We start from the raw sequence: 22,463 nt of genomic DNA, 5'->3' as shown, positions 1-22,463 counted from the left end.
ATTCAGATCAGTGTGTACCATATATAGAATATTATCATCTGCATACTGCAGTAATTTGCTTCTGAATTTGAGACTTGCTAAATCGTTCACATACAAATTGAATAAAACAGGAGATAAAATGCTGCCCTGAATCAATCCACATATTTGATTATAATCTGTACTAACATATTCACCTATGTTTACATGAATTTTCTTTCTACAAAGTAATTTTCAAACACCTTCAGCAAATTCCCACCAATGCCTATTTTTTTTATTTTTTGCAGCATTATTTCATATGTAATATTACATTTTTCTTCTCACATTGGAATCGAATCTTCAATTCGAGATCTATGGAACTTTATAGTAAATGTCAGAGTTATCAATAGACGGATAAACTTTTTGACGGAGAATTTATTATCGTAAATGTTTGTTGCATTGTTCCATGATGTCACCGAGGCAGGGTTAACAAATTACTGGATAAATGGTTTATTTAAATCGAGATATATATAAAAATTTAAAATAACATTTTAAAATAAAGTTTTATTGAGAACAGATGTAGAATGTGAATTCTAAACTTATAAGTTATAATTTTTTGATGACGTGTCTGTGGAGATCGATATTGAACAGGGCGTTGGTTTCGTGACTTTCAACTTTGCTTTTCCTGTTCAGCCCTTCCTTCTCTTCTGAAAACATGGCTGGCTGTTGCTTGTGTAATTTTGTGCTCTGAATTATTGTCTGTTTAAGTGAATTTATTAATGTTTTAGATTGAGTTTTATATAAATTTTTGTGCAAAATTAGCTATTAGTGTAGTAAAGCCAATAGCCACTGTGTTTCAACTGTAAACTAGATAAGTATTTTAGTTCGTAGTTACTTGAAATAATTAGGCTTGTAAGTTATTGTTCTTTGTATATTTCTGTGTTTTGCCAAAATTTCATCTGAAGATTATAAGTTAATTTGCTCTGAAAACTGGATTTCTCATTCATAGGCAATAGATCCATTCACAGTTTATCAAGAATCTATTTTATTGGAGCCGACAACTGTCCTTGGTTTGATAGGTGTTAAATGCTATTCCAACCGTTTAAGGAAAAATTGGTAGCACGGCAAATGTTACCCCTCTGGTGGGACAGAATTACAAAATAAATATGTCCCAAATGGTACACTATGAAATCCCTGGTTATAAAAATTATTAGTAGGATAGATATCTTGATAGGTTGTGAATGGTTTGTTGCTGAGTGGGAAATCGGTTCAAGAGAGATCAAGTCCTAATGAATATATTATCTGTGCAGACTAGCAAAATGGCATACAATATGAAAAATATTAAAAATGATGATGAGTTAATAGCTGCCTTAACACAACTGTTTGATAATTTTAAACAAGAGCAAAATGCTAGGTTTGATGAGCAAAATGCTAGGTTTAATGCTAGGTTTGATGATATGAAGCAAGAATTTGCTGAAACATTGAGTGATAATCATGAAGATGAAAACAAATTGAAGCAGGATGATAGTAGTGTTAAGTTACAAGATCAACTCATTCAAGTTTCTGACAATGTAGGCCTAGTTACTGTTGTTGAAAAAGTCAACCCTAGTGAGATAGTAGAATTGAATAAAGAAGTAGGTAGGGAGTTGTCTTCACTGAAAGTCAACTATCATGAAAGTAATATTGCTACATTGAAGGTTAGGAAAACTATGAACAAAGTGAATGATTACATGAAACAGGTTTCTGTAGAGGTTAGGAAAAATGTAAACAAAATGAATCTTGCTTTGAGTCAAGTTGATGAGTTCAACTTTCAACTGAGAATTGAAAAGGTGTATGCTATGCATTCTCAAGTGAACATGACTAACTTTTGTAGGCAAAACTGCTTGGTTGAAACAAATGAACCTATGAATAAAATCATGTTCTTGAAGAAAACAAAACGCAAAGTTTCCATTGATGTATTAGTATTCAAAGGTTGTTTCAAGTTGCTTATTTACAAGATTATGACAGTGAATCACATGATGAAAGGGTATTCCCCAACACACAATGATTAGGAATCCTGTGTTATGCCGGGATTCAGAATAGCATAATCGCTACACAGTGTATGGTAAGAGTCCATAATTGTGTCTTTTTTCTTTCCTATAGCCTATTTTTCTTGGCCCTTGATCTTTTCAAATTTCAATTCTTTCCTGTCTTTGTGTAATATTCAGTAAATTTCTTCTATGATACATATCTTAATCAATCTTGTCCATAGTCATTTAAATTTGTATTTTTTCTGAAATAATATTAGAAGTTGAAATAGTAGCTTATTTTCCTAATCTTTAATTTGTTGATAAAACTTAACTTTTCTAAAATCTATCCTTTGTTATGTAAATAATTGTTTGCTTGCAGTATATTTTTTCATCATGTATTACATATTTTAATCATGTCTATTTTTTTTCAGGTATCATATTAGGTAATTAGGTTTTTTAGAGCAATTATGTCCCATGTTCTCATCTTTCATTGCATATCGTGCCATAAGCCATATGTAATTAGGTTATAGTTTTCTTCTGGGCTTTTAACCCATTTTGCATTTTATTTTTTTTTTGCTGTCCAATACTTTGGATTTTTGGTAGACAAGTAGGTGTGATTTTTTTTTAGAGGTGTGGGCGTGAACCACATACGGCTGGACTCGATTATCTGACCTACTTGTTTGCGATATAAAAACCTTATGACTGCAACAACAAATGTTTGTAAAACCTTTTGCATACTTTTGTTTTTGTGGTCCGATACTAGAGTCTGCTATCACATTGCCTTACAGACATCTAGGAACTATCCACCCAGTCACAATAGTCAACATATTTTTTTTCCTTCACCAGTTGTTTTTGTGGGAGTGATAGCTCACAATTATAACAAATTAGAGTCATACTTGGAATTTACAAAATTCCATAGTAGTATATTTTATTAAATATACTTCCTCATGAAAGTTCAGTACTGACATGTAGGATAGGCTCTAATTAATCTTTCTCTTCTTTGTATTGTTTTAGGGAATTTATTTACCCAGTTTTCTTTTTCTCTTGTTTGTATTTTTTAGGGAACTTATTTACCCAGTATTTCATCTTGATCATCTTTGTATCATAATCTTGAAATGTTTATACTTATTATACAGTCTTTAAATTTTAAATTATTATTAAATGTGGCAGAAACCACACCTAACCTAAATACTGAACAGACTACTGCAGAAACCACACCTAACCTAAATTGTACACAAGACGATGTGATACAACAAACGGCTGTTGAAGCACAACTACCACAGACAAGAGAGACTGTGCAGGATGAAGAAAACACCTCTGGTGGCCCATCCGATAATCTAGATGAATACAAGGCACAGGTCAGAAGTAAATCTAATGAAATGTACATGTTGTATGAAGGTATGGACCCACACTAATGACAATGCATCCCACGACTGCAGAACATACCAAAAGCCACCCACACAATAGCAATAGTGAATGATTTAATAAGAGAAGCAATTAACAATGAACAGAATCCTAACATTGATGGAGTAATTCTCCTTATTTACAGTGGTGCAATAACAGTCACTCAGCTATGCAATAAACAACCACCTGTAGGGAAAAATAGAAACACCAAAACTATTCCTAACTGGAGAAGAAGACTCGAGGGAAAGATATTAGAATTGAGGGCAGAGATGGGTCAAATTACTCAATATCTGAAAGGGGACCTCATAGAAAGGAAAATTAAAAAATACAAGCTCACTGTCCAACACCTATCTGAATCTGAAATATGGGATCTCATAGACTCAAAAAAGAAAACAGTTACTAGCAGCAAAATCAAAACGACTCAAGAGATATATGAAATGCACCCTTAGACATAAGCAAAATCAAGCTTTCAACAACAACCAAAAACAGTTCTATAAATCCTTAGAGCACAATCAGAATCAAAACAACTCTGAAACACCACTCATCACAAAGGGTAAAGAGTTCTGGTCTAACATATGGTAACAAAATGTGCAACATGATGAAACAACTGAGTGGGTCGAACAGGAAAGACAGGATCACATGAATATTCAGTTAATGGAAGAAATGGAAATCTCAGTTAATGATTTCAACATAGCTATCAACAGGATTCATAACTGGAAAGCACCCGGTCCCGACAAAATCCAAAATTTCTGGCTGAAAAAATTCACTCATATTCACAAACCACTGTTAACAATTCTTAATTCCTTCTTAGAAAACCCAGAAAGTGTACCAGACCACATAATGCAAGGAATAACATACCTAATACCCAAAGACAATGATACTAAAAATCCAGCCAACTACAGACCAATCACATGCCTTTCAAACATCTACAAATTGCTCACTTCCATAATAACTGCCAAACTGAAATTTCATACAGACCCACTCATGTGTGAAGAACAAAAAGGATGCCGTAGGGACTCGAAAGGATGTAAGGAACAGTTAATAATAATATTGATGCAGAAATCACCTCAAATGCTAAAAGAAAACACAGGAACTTATCATATGCCTACATAGACTATAAAAAAGCTTATGACAGCATCCCGCACTCCTGGTTGCTACATGTACTGCAGATGTACCAAGTGAACCCACAAATTATAGTTTCCAAAAACTGTTATGGCAAAATGGACGACAATACTTAGCATGAATAAAAATAAAACGAAACCGATCAGAATAACATGAGGAATCTTCCAAGGAGATTCATTAAGCTCCCTATGGTTATGATTAGCCCTAAACCCTCTCTCCAATATGCTAAACAAAACGAAATATGGCTACAAATTGGAAGGAGACCAGCAAAATACTTACACCCTTTCCCACCTGTTCTATGTTGACGACCTCAAACTCTTTGCACCCAACAGACAGCAACTAGATTACCTCCTTAAAACTACAGAAAACTTCAGCCATGACATATGTATGCAGTTTGGATTAGAGAAATGCAAAATTAACAGCATCAGAAAAGGAAGGCAGGTCACGGAGCTACCCTACACAACAAACAGCAATGAGAAAATTGAACATATGGCCGAAGGGGACACTTACAAATACCTGGGATATCACCAAGGAAAAGGCACAACACAAACCGAAATTAAATTGACTCTGAAGAGCAGATATATGAAATGCCTAAAAACTATTCTTAACACGCATCTATCAGCAAGAAATAAGGTTGAAGCAGTAAACACCTATGCCATCCCTATACTAACATACTCTTTTGGAATAATAGACTGGACCGAGACAGATCTAGAAGCCCTCAACACTCAAACTAGAACGAGTTTCAACAAATATTGTGCTCACCACCTCCATTCGGCCACAGAAAGGTTCACACTCCCTAGAAGTGAAGGAGGAAGAGGAGTTATAGATATAAAGAATATGTGTAATGAGCAAATCGATAGCCACCGAAAATACTTCTATGCCAAAGCACAATCAATACCCCTCCATTCAGCATTAACTCACCTACCAACATCCGGCACCTCATTGAAATTGAACAATTCAGATTTACAACCGCAAATCAACAACAATACAATAGAGAAAAAGAGAACTAGTTGGAAACAGAAAACCCTACATGGTAAGCACATCAATCACCTATTACAACCCCACATTGACCAAAAAGCATCAAACACCTGGCTCACGAAAGGTAACATTTTCATTGAGACAGAAGGATTCATGACAGCTATACAGGACCAAATAATCAACACTAGGAATTACAAAAAATATATTTTGAAGAACCCAACAACTCAGACCGACACATGTAGACTCTGCAATAGAACAACAGAAACAATAGATCATATTACAAGTGGATGTTCAGTACTAGCGCCAATGATTACACAAGGAGACATGACAACGTGTGTAAAATACTACATCAGGAGCTGGCACTGAAGTACAAACTAGTCAACAATCATATCCCCTACTACAAATACCAGCCGAGCAATGTCCTTGAGAACAGTGAAGTCAAAATCTACTGGAACAGAGATATAATCACCGATAGAACTGTCCCACACAATAGACCAGACATCACAGTAGTAGACAAAGAAATGAAGTTTTTTATAGATATGAAACACACCTACCTAATTGATGCCACAATTCCCAACACCGGCAACATCCAAAAGAAAACAACCGATAAAATAGCAAAATATCAACTTCTGTGTGACGAAATAAAGCAGATGTGGTATCAGGAGTGAGTCTACATAGTTCCCATTGTAATATCATCAACAGCCGTAATTCCAAAATCACTTCACAATTCCATAGAGCAACTGAATCTTTCACCCGACCTGTACACTCAACTACAGAAATCAGTTGTTTTAGACACCTGTTCAATAACAAGTAGGGTCCTGAACAACACAGAGAACAACAGTGAGGAAAACTAGTGACTATTACACAACACCATCATACCAACAAAGTGAAAAATAGTGGGACAAACAACTGCGACTAATACTTGTATAATATGAACTTTATTAATACATTAATATTGTCAATAGTCAACAAATTGCAACTGTAGGTATGTTATTGTTACATGTATAATACGAACTATATTCATCAGTCAACAAACTCAATAGTAAAGTGCGCTTACTTGACTTGGATCTGTAAGCACTCTAAAGACCAACCATCTGGTTGTGAAGAAGCACACCAGTAGAATAATACTAATAATAATAATAATAATAATATTTTTTTTATTCAATTTTTTCTCACATTACATAATATGATAGTTTACAATGTTCATGATAGATCATAAAATAATAACATCTTATATTTTATCAAATAATTATGTCGTGAGAATCTATTTAGATCTTCATAATATAATAATAACAATAATAATGATAACTGTACAAACTGAAAGAATTAATTTAGATCTCCTATTATTATTAATCTATAATTAATTAATAGTAATAATAATAATAATAATAATAATATAATAATAATAATAATAATAATAATAATAATAATAATAATAATAATAATAATAATAATAATAATAATAACGCCTTTATAGTTTGCAATAGAAATATAAAAATGCATGAATAATAGATAACATTCAATATACAATAGATAACTTTTCATAGTCCTCCATTCCTCACACTTTACTTTGTCGCTGGCTTATATCCCAGGTCAATTGTTGACGTTTGGGTAGGTTGGCAATTTTCAATAGTTGAACTCCTTGACCAGTGCGTATTGGTAGCTCCACGCCTGCCTGCAGTAGGCTTCCACAGCTCTCCAATTCTCGCCGTTCAGGTAGGGCTGGAGTTCGTCTGCTGACAACACTCTCCTCCGAAAGTATCTCCATCTGAACTCCTTTAGGACAGGACACTCCCCCAAGAAGTGGACAACATCTTCTTCTTTCCTCAAACTGCACATCAAGTAAAGTCCACTGCCAGCAACGACTCATTCGTTTAGGCGAATGAGCTCGGTTCTCGCCTCAAACAGCCACTTCACCAATGGAAAGTCGTCCGTCACCTCCAGATATTCACTGAACTTTTGCAGTCTTGGAAACAGTACCAGCCTCTGCGAACTCAGCACCTGCTCTCGACATCGGCCCCTCAACTGCTGCTCCACTGTGGCGTCGATGCCATCAACATTGATGCATCCAACTGTCTCCGATTCCAAGGATATCTGTAGCTTATGACTTATGTCTTTCCACTCCTTAAGAATATAAAGCTGTTTCTCCATGACCTCCAACAACAATATTCGAGGGTATCTATTCTCGGGCATGGCTAGCACTTGCTGTATAAACTTCACATATAGCTTGAGGGTGTATGTGAACAAACATGGCAGTCCAGATTAAGAAATTCTGCAGTATGGCATTGTTGTTTGCGGAGGCTGTTTCAACTGTCATATTGCTGAATTATTTGTAGCACAGAAACTGATAATTAAAACTATATTGAGCAAACCCAGGTTCTATCCAACGAATATGATTTTTAGTGATTTTGAGGTCATGACTATAAGAGTCGTATAGTTCCAAAATGTGTCTTCTCAACTTTTTCAAATTTTTCAGGAATGACAAAAAACGTTATGCCATATCACCACTATCGCTTGGCAGAGATTATGGTATTTCTAAGAAAGTATTTCTAATTATGAACAGTTCAGAATGTTGACTTTTGGATTATTGCAAAGTTCTATCCACTTTAATTTGAATTGAAGAATGAATAAGGAACGTTCTGGAACAAGCTTTGGAATAGACCTATTTTGGAACAAATTTGCATGAATAAGACATTTTATGGAAAATACTCACTAACGTGGAAAAGACTTTGTTTGAAAGTGGACTATAGTAAAAACTAAGATCTACATGAAAAAATTCAATATTTTTATCATAGAAGACATCATGAGTGCCATATAAAAGGATGATGATTCACATATATGATTATTCAAGTTCATAAAATTTATGTTGTTAATAACAGTTCAGTTTATGATTGAGTTCAATTCAATATGTTTGTTATAGAGAATATATTTTATTTTACATTTAAGATACAATAATGAGCATCAAAAGTGTAAATTTGAGTATAAGTAAAATTTTATGAATATTGAACAATGCATGAAAATAATAAAAGGTACTAGAAAAGTTATTTCAAAGCATAAAAAGTTGAAGTCCTTATAAGTGAAACCTGAAGAGTAGAAAGTGGAAGTAATGAAAGTAGCTGAATTGGATCTTATTTATCCAAATCGGTAAGCTGCATTTACACCAAAGATATTAACAAAATGTTAAAAACTTGATCTTTATAGATTCTATTAGATTGAACGGAACTTGAAAAAAACACGTATGTTCATAATATGTATGATAAGTTATGTTCAATCTAATAGAATCTATGAAGATTAAGTGATTAACATTTTGTTAATGACTTTAGTGTAAACGCAGCTTTATACAAGAAAAAATGTTGATGCTGCTTTTGATTATGAAACACTATATAATAACTTTGTTGTAGTTCAGACACTGTGTTACTTGTGAATATTTGAGAAAAAAAACACTCACTTTTCTTGGAGTATTGAGGAATGCATTCCACTCCTGAAGAGGAGCTTCAGGAGTCAGGCTGAAGAAGCTCCTCTTTAGGAGTGAACTGCATTCCTCAATACTCCAAGAAAAGTAAGTGTTTTTCAAATATTTACAAGTAACACAGTGTCTGAACTAGAACAAAGAAAAAAATGTGTTCAGGACTCAAACCCTGAGCTCTCCAAACAACCCGATCATCAGTGCTGTCTTCTTCACAACATAACTCATTCATGAGCTCTTGGTCATCTCCATTCTCTGTGGCAGATTCAGCAGGCAGCAAAGGTCTATGAAAGGAGAGATGTGGAATCTCTGTCCATTGGTCACCATAGTGCTTCAATAACAGCTCATGTACATAATTTATTTTGGCAACTTTCACAGGATTGCCATTACGCAGAACATTCAGTTGTCATTCTTGACTTCAATAAAGATTTTGACTGTCCAATGTCACTTCGATAAAGACTCACACCCATCACCAAAATTTTTTTGCAATTTATCATTCCGTATGAGGATGATTCTCTTTGAAGGGTTAATTTTAAAGTGCCATTCAGATGGCTGCAATTGAACTGGTCCAATAAAGAATATTACTTCAACTTACTACTACATAAAGGTTAGGAAACGTTTGCATAATAATAGAAACTATGAGGGTTACCAACCGACAAGAGAATAAAACAATATTCTGAACTATATTTTCGTAGAGCAACAATAAGATGGATGGGACTTGATTTGGAATGAACTGTTCACATAAGTAACCATTTTTGATTGATTTAGAAACGTTTTTAATAAGCTTGGAGAAAACATGTTTTGGAACAAACTGGTAGAGGATAAGACTTTTCTTGGAATAAACATCGATTTTCAAAGCCCGTTTTTAATACAAAAAGACTTTTTTAAAACAAAATATCCACATTAATAGATGAGAAATTGACTAAAGAATGCGCTGGCATCAAAAACTCCATTCTGATTTTTGGTGGATAAGACACGTTTTGGAACTATACGACTCATATGTCAATTATACATAACAACCGTAATTGAGTAGGCCTACTTAATAAAATATAGATCCGATTACACTCAATAGATCACACTCAATTATTATAATCTAAGGGCCACTGCTAACAAATATGTAACCTATAACACCAATATATGATATTGAATGTATAAGGAGGCAGTTAATTTACATAGGTACTAAAATAATAAACCTTATTCCAAATCACTTTCTCATGGACAATAAGTTAATCATCACGTCTGAACTAATGGACTGATTGACTTAAGATTTTGCATAAATATTCTTTATCGAGGATAGTTATAGGTCTATTTTCAATTTTCCAATATTTTATCACGTCAAGTTTTAAGTGTGTAAAGTTTCAAAATAGACCCTTGCGAAGCACGTGTTACCTGCTAGTAACTCATTAATGAAGAACAAGCAACGTTTGACATTCAGATAACAATCATAAGAGCCGGTCAAGCTCGGGATTCAGCTAAGTTATAAACTTTAAATGGCTAGAATCAGAAAATTGGCTTTTCGAAATGGGGCAATGTGGCAGTCCACATTTAAATCAAATTTCGAAAAAAACTAGAAAATTGAACTCGAAATGAAAGAAAGAGAAAATAGTGTAGAGTTTCAGCTATTTTGAATCATTTAGGAATGTTTCATTTTATCAAGGAAAAACGTTTCCAGTTATATACATGAGAAAATAAAGATTATTATAAAAACTGTGACTATGACCTGTTTCAGAAAGCCAATTTTCTGACTCCAGCTGTTTAGAGTCTAGAACCTAGCTCGAAAACCAGCTCTTAGGCTACGGCCTCCTTGGAGTTCATGCCCCATTTTGGAAAGTCATTTCATAAAAGCTGCGACTATGACCTGTTTTGGAAAGCCAATTTTCTGACTCCAGCTAATTAAAGTCTAGAACTTAGCTGAATTCCGAGCTCAGTAACCGGCTCTTCGGCTACATACACTGAGAATCAATCATAAAATTATCACATAGAATAAGAGCACTCACCCTATCCACATCTTCCTCCCACAAACATATCCAAATGTCCTGTTGCACGATTTCGAAAACAGTTTCAAACATTTCTTGATCAAATTCATAGATATTGTCACGGGTAAACTCACGGACTCTTGGATGGTATGTGTGATACATCTGGTTCCACTTATGCTTCATACACCTTCAAAACATCATCCAATGTCCAAACATTAAGTTCAGAGTGAAACAAATCAAATCAAATACAGTATAGTCAGCACTTTTAATCAAATCTATATAATAAGAGAGAGTAGGATTGTGTTTGTTTGCTCGTGTGTACGTGTGTGTTTGTTCGTGTGTGTTTGTTTGTTCGCATCAAAACATGTCAACTTGTGGATTGCATACCGGAGAAACGGGAATGGTTTGAATCTCCAAATTTTGTACATAAATTCTTAAAATATCGAACTCATGCACCTCGAAGCCCAAATTTTAATTCTTGTTCTTGATTTTTCAGAATTAATGTTCAAATTTCATTCATGGGACATGATATTTTATACAGTCAGCATAGCTTACATTGTTGTAAAATGTGTTTGTTTATAAGTGAGGAACTTATAATGTTACTACAAGACATGATGTTTTGAACGCAGAAATCCGAGTGTTCTCAGATCGATTCCTGAATTTCCCACTTATTTTTACTTTCCTTGCCCTATTACCATAGGTAAGGAAAGTATTGCTTTCCAAAAAAATTAAGGTACCCTGATTTCAAGTTCTCTATACGTTTCAAGGTCCCCTGAGTCCAAAAACATGATTTTTGGGAGTTGGTCTGTGTGTGTGTGTATGTGTGTATGTCTGTGAACACAATAAGTCCATTCCTAATCAACCGTTTGACTTGAAATTTTAAACTTGAGGTTCTTATACCATGAGCATCCGACAATAAGAAATTCAATAAAATTCAATTCAAAATGGCGGATAATTACTGGAAAACCATGTTTTTCACGGTTTTCTCGAAAACGGCATCAACGATTTTCTTCAAATTCATACCATGGATAGCTATTTATGATCCCGATCAACTGACATGAGTCTCATTTCTGGGAAAATTGCAGGAGCTCCGTGATATTCTTGAGAAAAATGGCAGATAATTAAAAAAAAACATGTTTTTCACGATTTTCTCAAAAATGACTTGACCGATTTTTTTTTAAATTCATACTCTGTATAGTTATTTATCAGCTCCATTAACTGGCATGAGTCTCCTTTCTGGGAAACTAATGGAGGGTCCACCCCATCCTTGAGAAATGGACTTTGTAACCTCCTTCTCGTGCATGAGGTGGATAGGTAGAGCAGTTCATAAAAAGACATAGTCTTTAGAAATACATAGTCGAGATATTTCATCTGTAGAACAGCTGTTTTGACGACTTTTAAAGAAATCATCGAATTTCACAATTTACACAAAGGAAAAAGTACTCTGAAAACAATTATATATATACACATATACAGAAGTCTGATCGTAGTTTCAAATAATATATGTTGCCGCCGCCAATCATCATTATTAGCCGCCATTCCCCTATTATTCTCGTTTAAGAATGGGGCTTACAGTTCAATGAGCAAGGAAAGTTGTGTGAGAGTACCACACCAGATTTTTTGTTCTTAATTTTCCCCCTTGAAACGTATTATTATAAATACTTTCCGAAGGAAGTTGTTTTCATTACGTTTGAACTCTAATTTCATCAAATAATATATTACAGAGTGGGTGAAAAGTCTGAGAACGGCCTAATATCTCATACACAAAGGTAATTTAATGGTGGGTGTGATTGGGGATCCTACTCATATTGAAAGTACTACTCCACTATGACTTCAGAAATCTGGTCTGCCATCTTGGATCCGCCATTTTGAATGCAACTTTGTTTTTTTTAATCTGATACATGGTTTCAATACGGAATTTCAAGGCAATTTCACGGAATCTAGAACCCTTTGGAAGGTTTTTTTTCTTAATTCCGTATCGAAATCATGTATTGCATGACCACCTTAATTCAAAAAAACAAAGTTGCATTCAATATGGCGGTCCAGGATTCGAAGTCATAGAAAAATAGTATTATTTTTCAATTTCAGTAGGAACCCCAATCACACCCACTGTCAAATTACCTTTGAGTATGAGATATTATATAAGTCGTTCTCAAACTTCTCACCCACTCTGTATGTAAAATTTTTCAACCAGTGTAAATGAATGGACATGGGTTTCATGCTGTATTATTGTAATTCATAAGAAAAGCATGACAACAATAAAATTAGTACCATAATAGTTTATATTCTTCAGTTATAATGAATGTCTTCAGTTATTTGAAGACATATTAGGAGTGAAACGAATTTGTAGGTATTTTGTTTGGAATTGAAAAATCAATAAAATGATACTTTGAGTTTTTCAAGTGTTATGTCTTCTTCAGTTATTTATACTACAATGAAGGAAAGAACTGGCTTTTACACGTACAGAATAGGAAAATATTATGTTTGGCGCATCATCACTTCTGAACTACTCAACTAACTGGAAATTTCGCTTATAGATCCTTAATTAACCAAGGATAGTTGGAGGCCTATTTTCTATTCTTAAAAATTTCATGATGTCAAGTTTTCAATTTGTCATGCCTCCAGTTGTTGTATAGAAACAGCTGAACATTTCTTTTAAAAGGGCGATTAGATGATAGGTATGATTGGGGTTCCTATTCGAATAAAAATAACTGATTTTCTGTCGCATCAAAATTCTGGTACGCCATCTTGGAAGCGCCATTTTGAATTCAACTTAATAATTTTTTTAAATTGGGAAGTAAGTCATATGATACATGATTTCGATACAGAATTGCAAGAGGAAATGAATGGTGAAAACCACACATCGATTTCTCAAACCGCTCAAAAGTTATTGTCATTCAAAGATACTGATGCTATAATAATGGAGAGAACTGCCTTATACACGTAGCGGGATAGGAAAATTATTTTTGACGCATTTTTAAATTGCTGAAATTTTAAAATTGTAAGTAAATCATCACGTCTGAACTAATGGACTGATTGACTTGAGATTTTGCATGAAGATTCTTTATCGAGGATGGTGATAGGCCCAATTTCAATTTTCCAATATTTTATCCCGTCAATTTTTCAGTGTGTAAAGTTTTGAAATAGACCCTTGCGAAGCACGGGTTACCTGCTAGTTCATAATATATGTTGTACAGTGTTTTGGTTTTACTTAGAATCATTGTATTGGAGGGTTAAGTGTAAGAGAGAGCCTACTGCGCCCTAACATTGCCCTTCTAGATGTTTGATAGAGGCAGGTAATAATCAATCAATTCACTCCGTATAAAGAAGAAGAAGAAAGAAGAAGAAGAAAAGAAGAAAAAATAAGAAAAAGAAAAAGAAAAAGAAAAAGAAAAAGAAAAAGAAAAAGAAAAAGAAAAAGAAAAAGAAGAAAAAATAAGAAAAAGAAAAAGAAAAAGAAAAAGAAAAAGGAAAAGGAAAAGAAAAAGAAAAATAAAAAGAAAAATAAAAATAAAAAGGAAAAAAAAGAAAAAGAAGAAGAAGAAGGAGAAGAAGTTGGAGAATTGCTTACTTAGAGTTAAGAGGACTTACTTAGAGTTAGAGAATTAATTACTTAGAGTTACTTACTTGAGATGTTTCCCTTTGGTGGACGCATCATTGTCAAGGTCCTGCTGCCACTGAGTGCCCATGTGGAGTATTCGCGAACCGCCGCCATTTTCATTATAAGCTGAAGTCACCGACCAGACCCCATTGAAGCCTACTCTGTCTGTTATCCCTTCGTCATTGATCTGGGCCAAGCTTTGTCTCTCGTACACACGCTTCCTGACAGCCAGTGCAGCCAGAGCTCCTAGCGTCCGGTACTGGCCCCCTTCAGCCAACTCTCTGTATCCAAACTGTGGCTTACTGTAACCCATATCCATCGATCAATAATAATTATATTCAACACAGTATACATTAAATAAATCAAAATACAAATAATTTCAAAAAAGTATTTCCAATTGACCAACAAAGTGAGGTCTAAAGCTGGGTCCGTACTGAACAAATAAATGTTTGACAAACATGTTTGGTCAAATTCTATTATGTTTGACAAACAATGTTTGTCTGTGGCCAGTGTGGACATGTCGGCAAACAAAAAACTGTAAGTGGGGAGAACAGGTTTTTATGTTTTACAGCAAACACTGAAGATGTTTTGGAAAACAGTATTTTTTTTGACAAACAATGATTGTCCTAACTTTTCAAAATGTTTGTTCCTGAATCCCTCAACAAACATGTTTGCCGGACATGTTTTTTGTCAAACATTTGTTCAGAGTGGACATGGCTTTAGATTCAAGTCAATGGTTTTGCATTTCTCTCTACTTTTATCTGTTTATACCACTAATGAGGGGGAGGGGTTGATGATGAGAGGAAAATACAGCATCTGAGGTACCGGTTGAATCCGTGTTGAACCCATGATCACACACCTGAAGTACAGCACTCAAGAAAACAAGGAGGAAGTGAAAGAGAGAAGATAACAGAATGAATAAAGAGAGAGATGAAAGAAGAGTGTCAAGTTGAAAGGAAAAAGGATAATCAGTGCAGTAGGTCAGGCTTCTCGAAGCCACAAGATAAGCATAACCTAATGCTGAAAAACGGAACAGCCTGTTGCTCCAACGATTATAACAGCAATTAGCAGTGGACTTCGTTGCTCGTTATCTCTCGATAACATGATAACCATGGCCCCTAGCTGACAGAAACACAGATATGGAGTAATCTGAAAAGAAAGGAAAAGTAAAACGGCGCACCACACCTGTGAAGAATAAAAAGAAAAGGAGAAAAAGATAAAATAAGAAAAGAGAACCATTCGCCTCTCATATGGAACACATTAGAAATCTACCTAATTAATACAGTACTGTTTCTACACTCGAGCACCTTCAACCGGGCTTTAGGCAACCCGCTCCACACATCAGCAACACTGCTTATATTTTCTGCTCTTCTCCGTCGGCTCCTATAGTTGAAAGACTAGAGCGACCTTGACCTGCCTATTCCTAATATTTGAAGCATTCCCCTGCTTCTCTATATTTTTAGGAGAGGTATAAAGTCTAATAGATTCAACTCTCTTATGGAGTTTTACTTTTTTGCCACTTCCATGAGTTTGTTCAGGGATGGTTGAAAACTTATTAAGTTCTCTTACAGGGAATTTATCTACCTTCTCCATCCCGGAGATAACCGATAATTTACCCTCATCATCCCTACTCCTCAAGCGAACACCATGAGGCTGTAACTCCATTACAGCTCTCATATCTCGGAGATTTTTCAAACCTAAAACCATTCGCGATTTTATATTGGGTGTGATAGCTACCTTCCATTTATAATTTTTCCCACGAACAATAACCGGTAAAATGGGCTCCCCCTCTACTCCAAGACGTTCAGCTACTTCAGAAGAGATAGATGAATTATCTGTCGTCGTATCGATTAGAGCATTGAGGTCCATCCCACTTACTTTTACATGGACATGAACCCCACCTTTATCACTCTTATCCTCCTGTCTCCGCTAGCTACTGTAGCAACTTTTGAGATACAACACTTAGACATCTCTTTAATCTGCCTGTTACTCCACTATCAACTATACTAGTGTAATTTCTCGGGTAGATTAGATATTAATGAACTGTTTTTACCAAAGGGTAGACGTGGTTAAAGAAAGCAAATTTTTTTACTCTATGAACGTTTGTTATAATTAAACATTTTCTCTATCATTATTTACAACAATTTTGACTCTACTCTGGCTGCCTAGCCTAATACAAAAAAAACATTGAGAGATATTTGGAATGGTACAAATGAACAAGAAAAACCTATTGTTATGCAAATAAAGTTCGATCGCCCCTTGTCATTTGAGTAGGATTAATATTCGGGACTCACCCATAATGAAGTTGCTGAAGAAATCCATTGAACGATGATTTTGGTGATCCACACTCCCCAAAAGAATTGATGTCTGAGCGCGCTGTGTTCGCTTCAACGGTTAAAACAAGAGTGCACAGAAAAAATGCAATTTTTGTCCCAGGTCCGACTCTTCCTAGGCCTACATGTGGAAAACTAGACTACGGCAGGGGGGAAGGAGAGCCGGAAACTGTTGATGTGACGAGTGGATGGAAACTATATTTACCAGGCTGGGATGCAAGCTAGGCAGTTCCCAACCCTGAGAAAGATCCTCACCTCGTCCATCGGTTGAAAAAATGCAAGCTTACCGTAGCCTATGCTAGGCAGCCAGCAATTAAAATATTACGTTCCAATTTTCACTAATTTCAATAACACTACTTCCAATTGCTTCCATTACATCACCCCCTCCCTAGAAAAAGGGCGCACTAGGATTCCCAGGGCTCCTCAGGATCCTGGGTGGGTGGTGTAGGGTCCTCTGCAACATCCATTGTAGAGGGCTGCTCTGCTGATACCAAAGCATCCTTGCTCTGAGCTGAGTGACAGTGGCGGTCCCAGACCAACCCTGCAGTCAGCGCAGCGACAGCAGCAAGGGTGGCTCCAAAGGCGAGTGCTGAGGTGAGCCATCAGCTCCACCCCTCAGCATTAGGTTGATCTTCCAGGGATGTCAGATGGTGTAGCAGCTGGTCAATGGACACCTCATCTACACCAAGTTTACCAGGTTGCAGGCGACCTTCGGTCTGATGATGGTGGATGCCCTCCAGTATCTGCTCTCTAGTCATGCCTTGGATAGTCAGCATGAGTGCAGGAGGCACACTAAGGAGTGCCAAGTGCTTCTGAAGATTGAGGTGCCCTCTGGCACAAGCTGATTGTAGGATCTGGTAGTGGGATGTACTCAAGGTGCAGCCAGGTGTTGCCTTCATGTGTCCAGTTCCATGGAGTGTCAACTCATGTACAATGATCTGGTTGCCCTGCTGACATTGCGAGACAACCTGCCGCTTGGATGCTACACTGTAAATCCAGGTGTCATCTTGATCATTCCAGACCCAAGTGTCTGCTGGGTCGGCGGCAAGCACAGTCAGCTGACACTGTTGTTGAGCTGCAGCAAGGTCGTTCAGGAACAGTGCACTCAGGCAGGATGAATGATGTCGGCTGTAGACTGGAGTCATCACTGAGCATACAGTCAATGGCCCCGCTTCACACTGCTCCAGTTGTTGTTGGTGGATGACTGCAAACCGAGCCCAATCAGGTGTCATCAGCAAGCGGTGGGCAGGCTTCAGCTGGTATTGTACCATCAGCTGGGTCTGGTTGTCACAAACTGGCAATGCAAAAGCCTGGAAAAGTTCAAATCTCCGTCCAGGAGACATTAATGGCACCGTCACAATCAGTTTTATCAAGGCACCAATGGATACAGCACGCACTCGCATGATATCGTAGTACAGATAAGCACTGGTGGGGTTTGTCCCAAATGGCAACTCCAACCCATCTGACAGGCTTGATCGAACTTTTTCCAGAATATTACTTAACTCAACAGGAGACAATAAATTGATACTTAACCTACCATATGACACTTCATTAATAATCGTTATCAGTTTTCTTAAATCTAACAATGCATTACTACTTGCTAATCTTAAATTCTGTAGGGCTGAGGATGTGTTAATATAGACATTCAAAAGTTCTTCAATCTTAACCACCTTTTGGTTAAGTTTCTTTATTGCAGAGACTATCTCATTAGTGTTCTTTGAACATTCCCTTGCAATTTCAACCAGCACTCTACTGTTTTCTGCCACTCTGTGACTTAAATGTCGGGTCAGGGTCAGGGTCATTCTCCACATGAATGAGGCCTGCAGTTTGAGTTTGGAGTGCTTCCTTGCTGTGTTTCACTGACTGCAGATCCTCGTCTTCTGCCACTCCAAAGATTACATGAAGAAGTTTTCCTCCCACATTGATCAGCCCCCTCCTTCCCCTTCCTTGGTACAGAAGATCCATCAGGGTTCGAACGGAGTCAGAGATGTCATCCTGCATATCACTGATGCTGCTGAAGGCTTGCTTTTGAATGTGTAGTGCAGGCATTTTTTCCGAAGCTGTGGTGATGGCATTCTGCATTTCTTGGGTCTGATTGTGTAGTTGAGAGAGTTCATGACTGATTTCAGTGATGTTGATAACTACCAGGATCCTCCAATAGTCACCTGTCATAAGGACATCTGCTTTCTTCTGGAACCATACTCCTTGTGGATTGATAATCTCTCCACCTGATAGGCCGATAGCACCTGCAACTGATGAAACAGCTATGTCCAGTCTTGGAACGGGTTCATGTTCTGTTAGTTAACTCATCTGTACAGTGTCCTTGCAGTGTTAGATATCTGACCCTGATACCCCTTTCTTGCCACTCAATAGGTGCACTCCTCAGCCCAGTTATTTACAGCAACTTAATACTATACCAACACAATTAATCTTATCCTTCTAATATTAACCAATACGATTTGAAATCAAAACATCCAGAGAACAAAATACACTATCTGTCAATGGCTCTCCATTGAATATCAATATTTCAAACAACAACTAAACAATAAATTCTTAACCTAAACTCACATGAATCTCAATTTCTAGATATTTAGCCGATTACAAAAGGCTCCATACACATCACAATTAAACACAAATACATCAAAAGTTAAAGTTCCTTAAAATTAACATAGATTTCTAACATTTCAACATTAAATTCATCTTAGATGTAACTGCATGTGATCCTTCTACTAGTCCTTGTGAGCTTACACATTCTCACCAAGGATTTCTCAAACCTCTGATCAAACAATGCTCCACTCAGCTATGCTTCAGGACAGACACACTTCCTCCCTGCCAGGCAGCCATGCTCCTGCAGTTCCAGACAGCTGTGCTTCTCCTCAGCCACATACTGAGGAGTCTCATTTGAGCCAGTGACTTCTTCACTTGCTCCTGATTTCCTATGCATACCCTAATGCATGTTGTAACCTGCGCACCCTAGGCAGTTACCGTTGCACACACCCCACATGTGACTCCCTTGAGGCACCAAACAATGTTGCTTCAGATAGTCGATTATTGATCTCTGATATGCTAGATCAAGAGATCGAAATATTCTTCTCATCTTGGTATTATCATTAACTTGGTAACTTCTGTACTCATTAGACTTCATTGCAAATGACAAGATAGATCTATTACAATATGGGTCACATGACAGCTACACTTGAATACTTTTGTTCAATTCAATTAAAATCATCAAAATCGACACATTACAAATACAATAAATCAAGTTTTGGTTTTACTCTATTTCTCTTCATGTATATATACACACTTCTTGTTGCAATCAGCTGTCCCAGGGCCAAACGCAGTCTGCAGCAAAGAATTTCCTACTCAATCCAGAAATTCTCTACCCGACCTTTTCTGGTTAGGTTGCTGACCTTGCTCGACTCCTTGTCACAATTCAGGATCGGGGTACTTCCCTCACTCTCTCATCTGGGCTGTAGGGAGGGTCCTGATTCTCATCAAATACGGGGCTGGGTGGTTCTTCCTCTTCTTCTCGAAATTCCACCTCTTCTTCTCGAAGATTCTCCCTCTCTCGCTCATCCTCCCCAGGAATTTCAGCTGGTGAGTATACTTGCTCCCACCATTCAACCTCAGAATCTGGGGCTCTATATCCCACCGCTGCCACCATTGTAATTTCTCGGGTAGATTAAATATTAATGAACTGTTTTTACCAAAGGGTAGACGTGGTTAAAGAAAGCTAATTTTCTTTACTCCATGAACGTTTGTTATAATTGAACATTTTCTCTACCATTATTTACAACAATTTTGACTCTACTCTGGCTGCCTAGCCTAATACAAAAAAAAACATTGGAAGATATTTGGAATGGTACAAATGAACAAGAAAAAACCTATCATTATGCAAATAAAGTTCGATCGCCCCTTGTCATTTGAGTAGGATTAATATTCGGGACTCACCCATAATGAAGTCGCTAAAGAAATCCATTAAACGATGATTTTGGTGATCCACACTACCGAAAAGAATTGATGTCTGAGCGCGCTGTGTTCGCTTCAACGGTTAAAACAAGAGTGCACAGAAAGAATGCAATTTTTGTCTCAGGTCCGACTCTTCCTAGGCCTACATGTGGAAAACTAGACTACAGCAGGTGGGAAGAAGAGCCAGAAACTGTTGATGTGATGAGTGGATGAAAACTATCTTTCCCAGGCTGGGATGCAAGCTAGGCAGTTCCCAACCCTGAGAAAGATCCTCACCTCATCCATCAGTTGAAAAAATGCAAGCTTACCATAGCCTATGCTAGGCAGCCAGCAATTGAAATATTACATTCTAATTTTCACTAATCACTCTACAATTCTATTACACATTTGAATATTCATATTATACTGCCTTATAAATGATATACCCAATGACATCATGGGAAAGCCCATCTACAACTACCGGTTGAAATGAAACTAAAGTATTTCCTATTTTTAAATTTTTTATAATTTTTGTGGAAAAATTATTGTATTTCCCATTAGTTAATATTTCATGGTGACCACAATTTTCTTTTCCAACACACCCTACTTTCTCTAACACTTTAAGAGCCCTTTTACTAATACAGGACGCCTCTACTCCCATATCTAATAGTGCAATAGATTTTTGCCCTGCAATTTCTACATCAATAAAAATGCGCTCATCCCCCAACATTGATCTTGTACTTAAAACATGTGATGATCTCACCTCAGCAATTCCTGATGCCTTATTGGTTTCTGACAATATTTACAATGATCAAAAATTTCTCTTCACTTTTGGCAACTGGAAATTTTGGGACAATTCGATTTCCAATGCCCTATTCTATGACAATTCCAACACTTAGGTTCTTGGATTTCTCCTACCCTATTTTCTCATGTTTTCGGTGCAGCTTTAGGTTGAAAATCACTCCATTTTTGTTTGTCACTTTTCGTGCTTTTCAGATATAACCTCCCATTTCTCTCTTCAGCACAAATTGCCTCATACTCTCTGGTTACATCTAACAACTGATCTAAATTTTTAACCCCGACACTTTGGGGTTGGCTTCGCGTTCCGCGAGGTCCTCCTGGTGGACTGCCTGTAGGACTTCATCATCCTGTTAAGTAGTCTCTTCTCCGTGTACACTCATCGCGGATTGGGATTCACCTAACCCCTTATCAAGAATTTCTTGGGCGCCAGATGTCTTAGCACCATGTTGGGCGCCAGTTTTATTAGGATACCCTATTCCACACCCTAGGTTATCTAATAATTGCTAAGTATTGCTATGACATGGACTAGCTACAGTTGGATATGTTCAATAATCCGCAATCTGACAATTGCGCTGTAGCTCTCAGCAAGCAGGACCTGCTAGCTAAATACAGGGTATTAATTTCAACTATGTGGAAATTAAAGTTTAGAGGATAAGGTTTTAGGTATGGGATTTCTGAATTGTGAGCCTGTAGCTGCAAAAGGATTTTCAGCAATTCTGAAACTGCTAAACAGGATTTCCGCGCTAATCTAGCAACTGTGTGCCGGTTATTAAGGGCTTATATGTGACAGCCCTCAAGGGTATGGGAATCACACTCAATCGTCCGAAACGCTTTTAAATCAATAGTCAGTATGTCGACTATTATGAGAGG

At 36.7% G+C, this 22,463-nt stretch overlaps 1 protein-coding gene across 1 annotated transcript in view; it reads right to left on the bottom strand.

The window, feature by feature from the left end:
- Positions 1-22,463, bottom strand: part of LOC111056207 — a gene marked incomplete in the record, with an annotated part of 336,828 nt that overhangs the window by 23,060 nt on the left and 291,305 nt on the right. Inside the window, 2 exon segments of the mRNA XM_039435672.1 lie at positions 10,932-11,097; positions 14,538-14,813. Of these exon segments, the coding sequence (XP_039291606.1) occupies positions 10,932-11,097; positions 14,538-14,813 (442 nt within the window).

This window comes from Nilaparvata lugens, chromosome 9 (assembly GCF_014356525.2).
Source record: "Nilaparvata lugens isolate BPH chromosome 9, ASM1435652v1, whole genome shotgun sequence".
Lineage (NCBI taxonomy): Eukaryota > Metazoa > Arthropoda > Insecta > Hemiptera > Delphacidae > Nilaparvata > Nilaparvata lugens.
The sequence above is the reverse complement of the archived record's forward strand: the minus strand, read 5'-3'. Positions and strand labels throughout refer to the sequence as shown.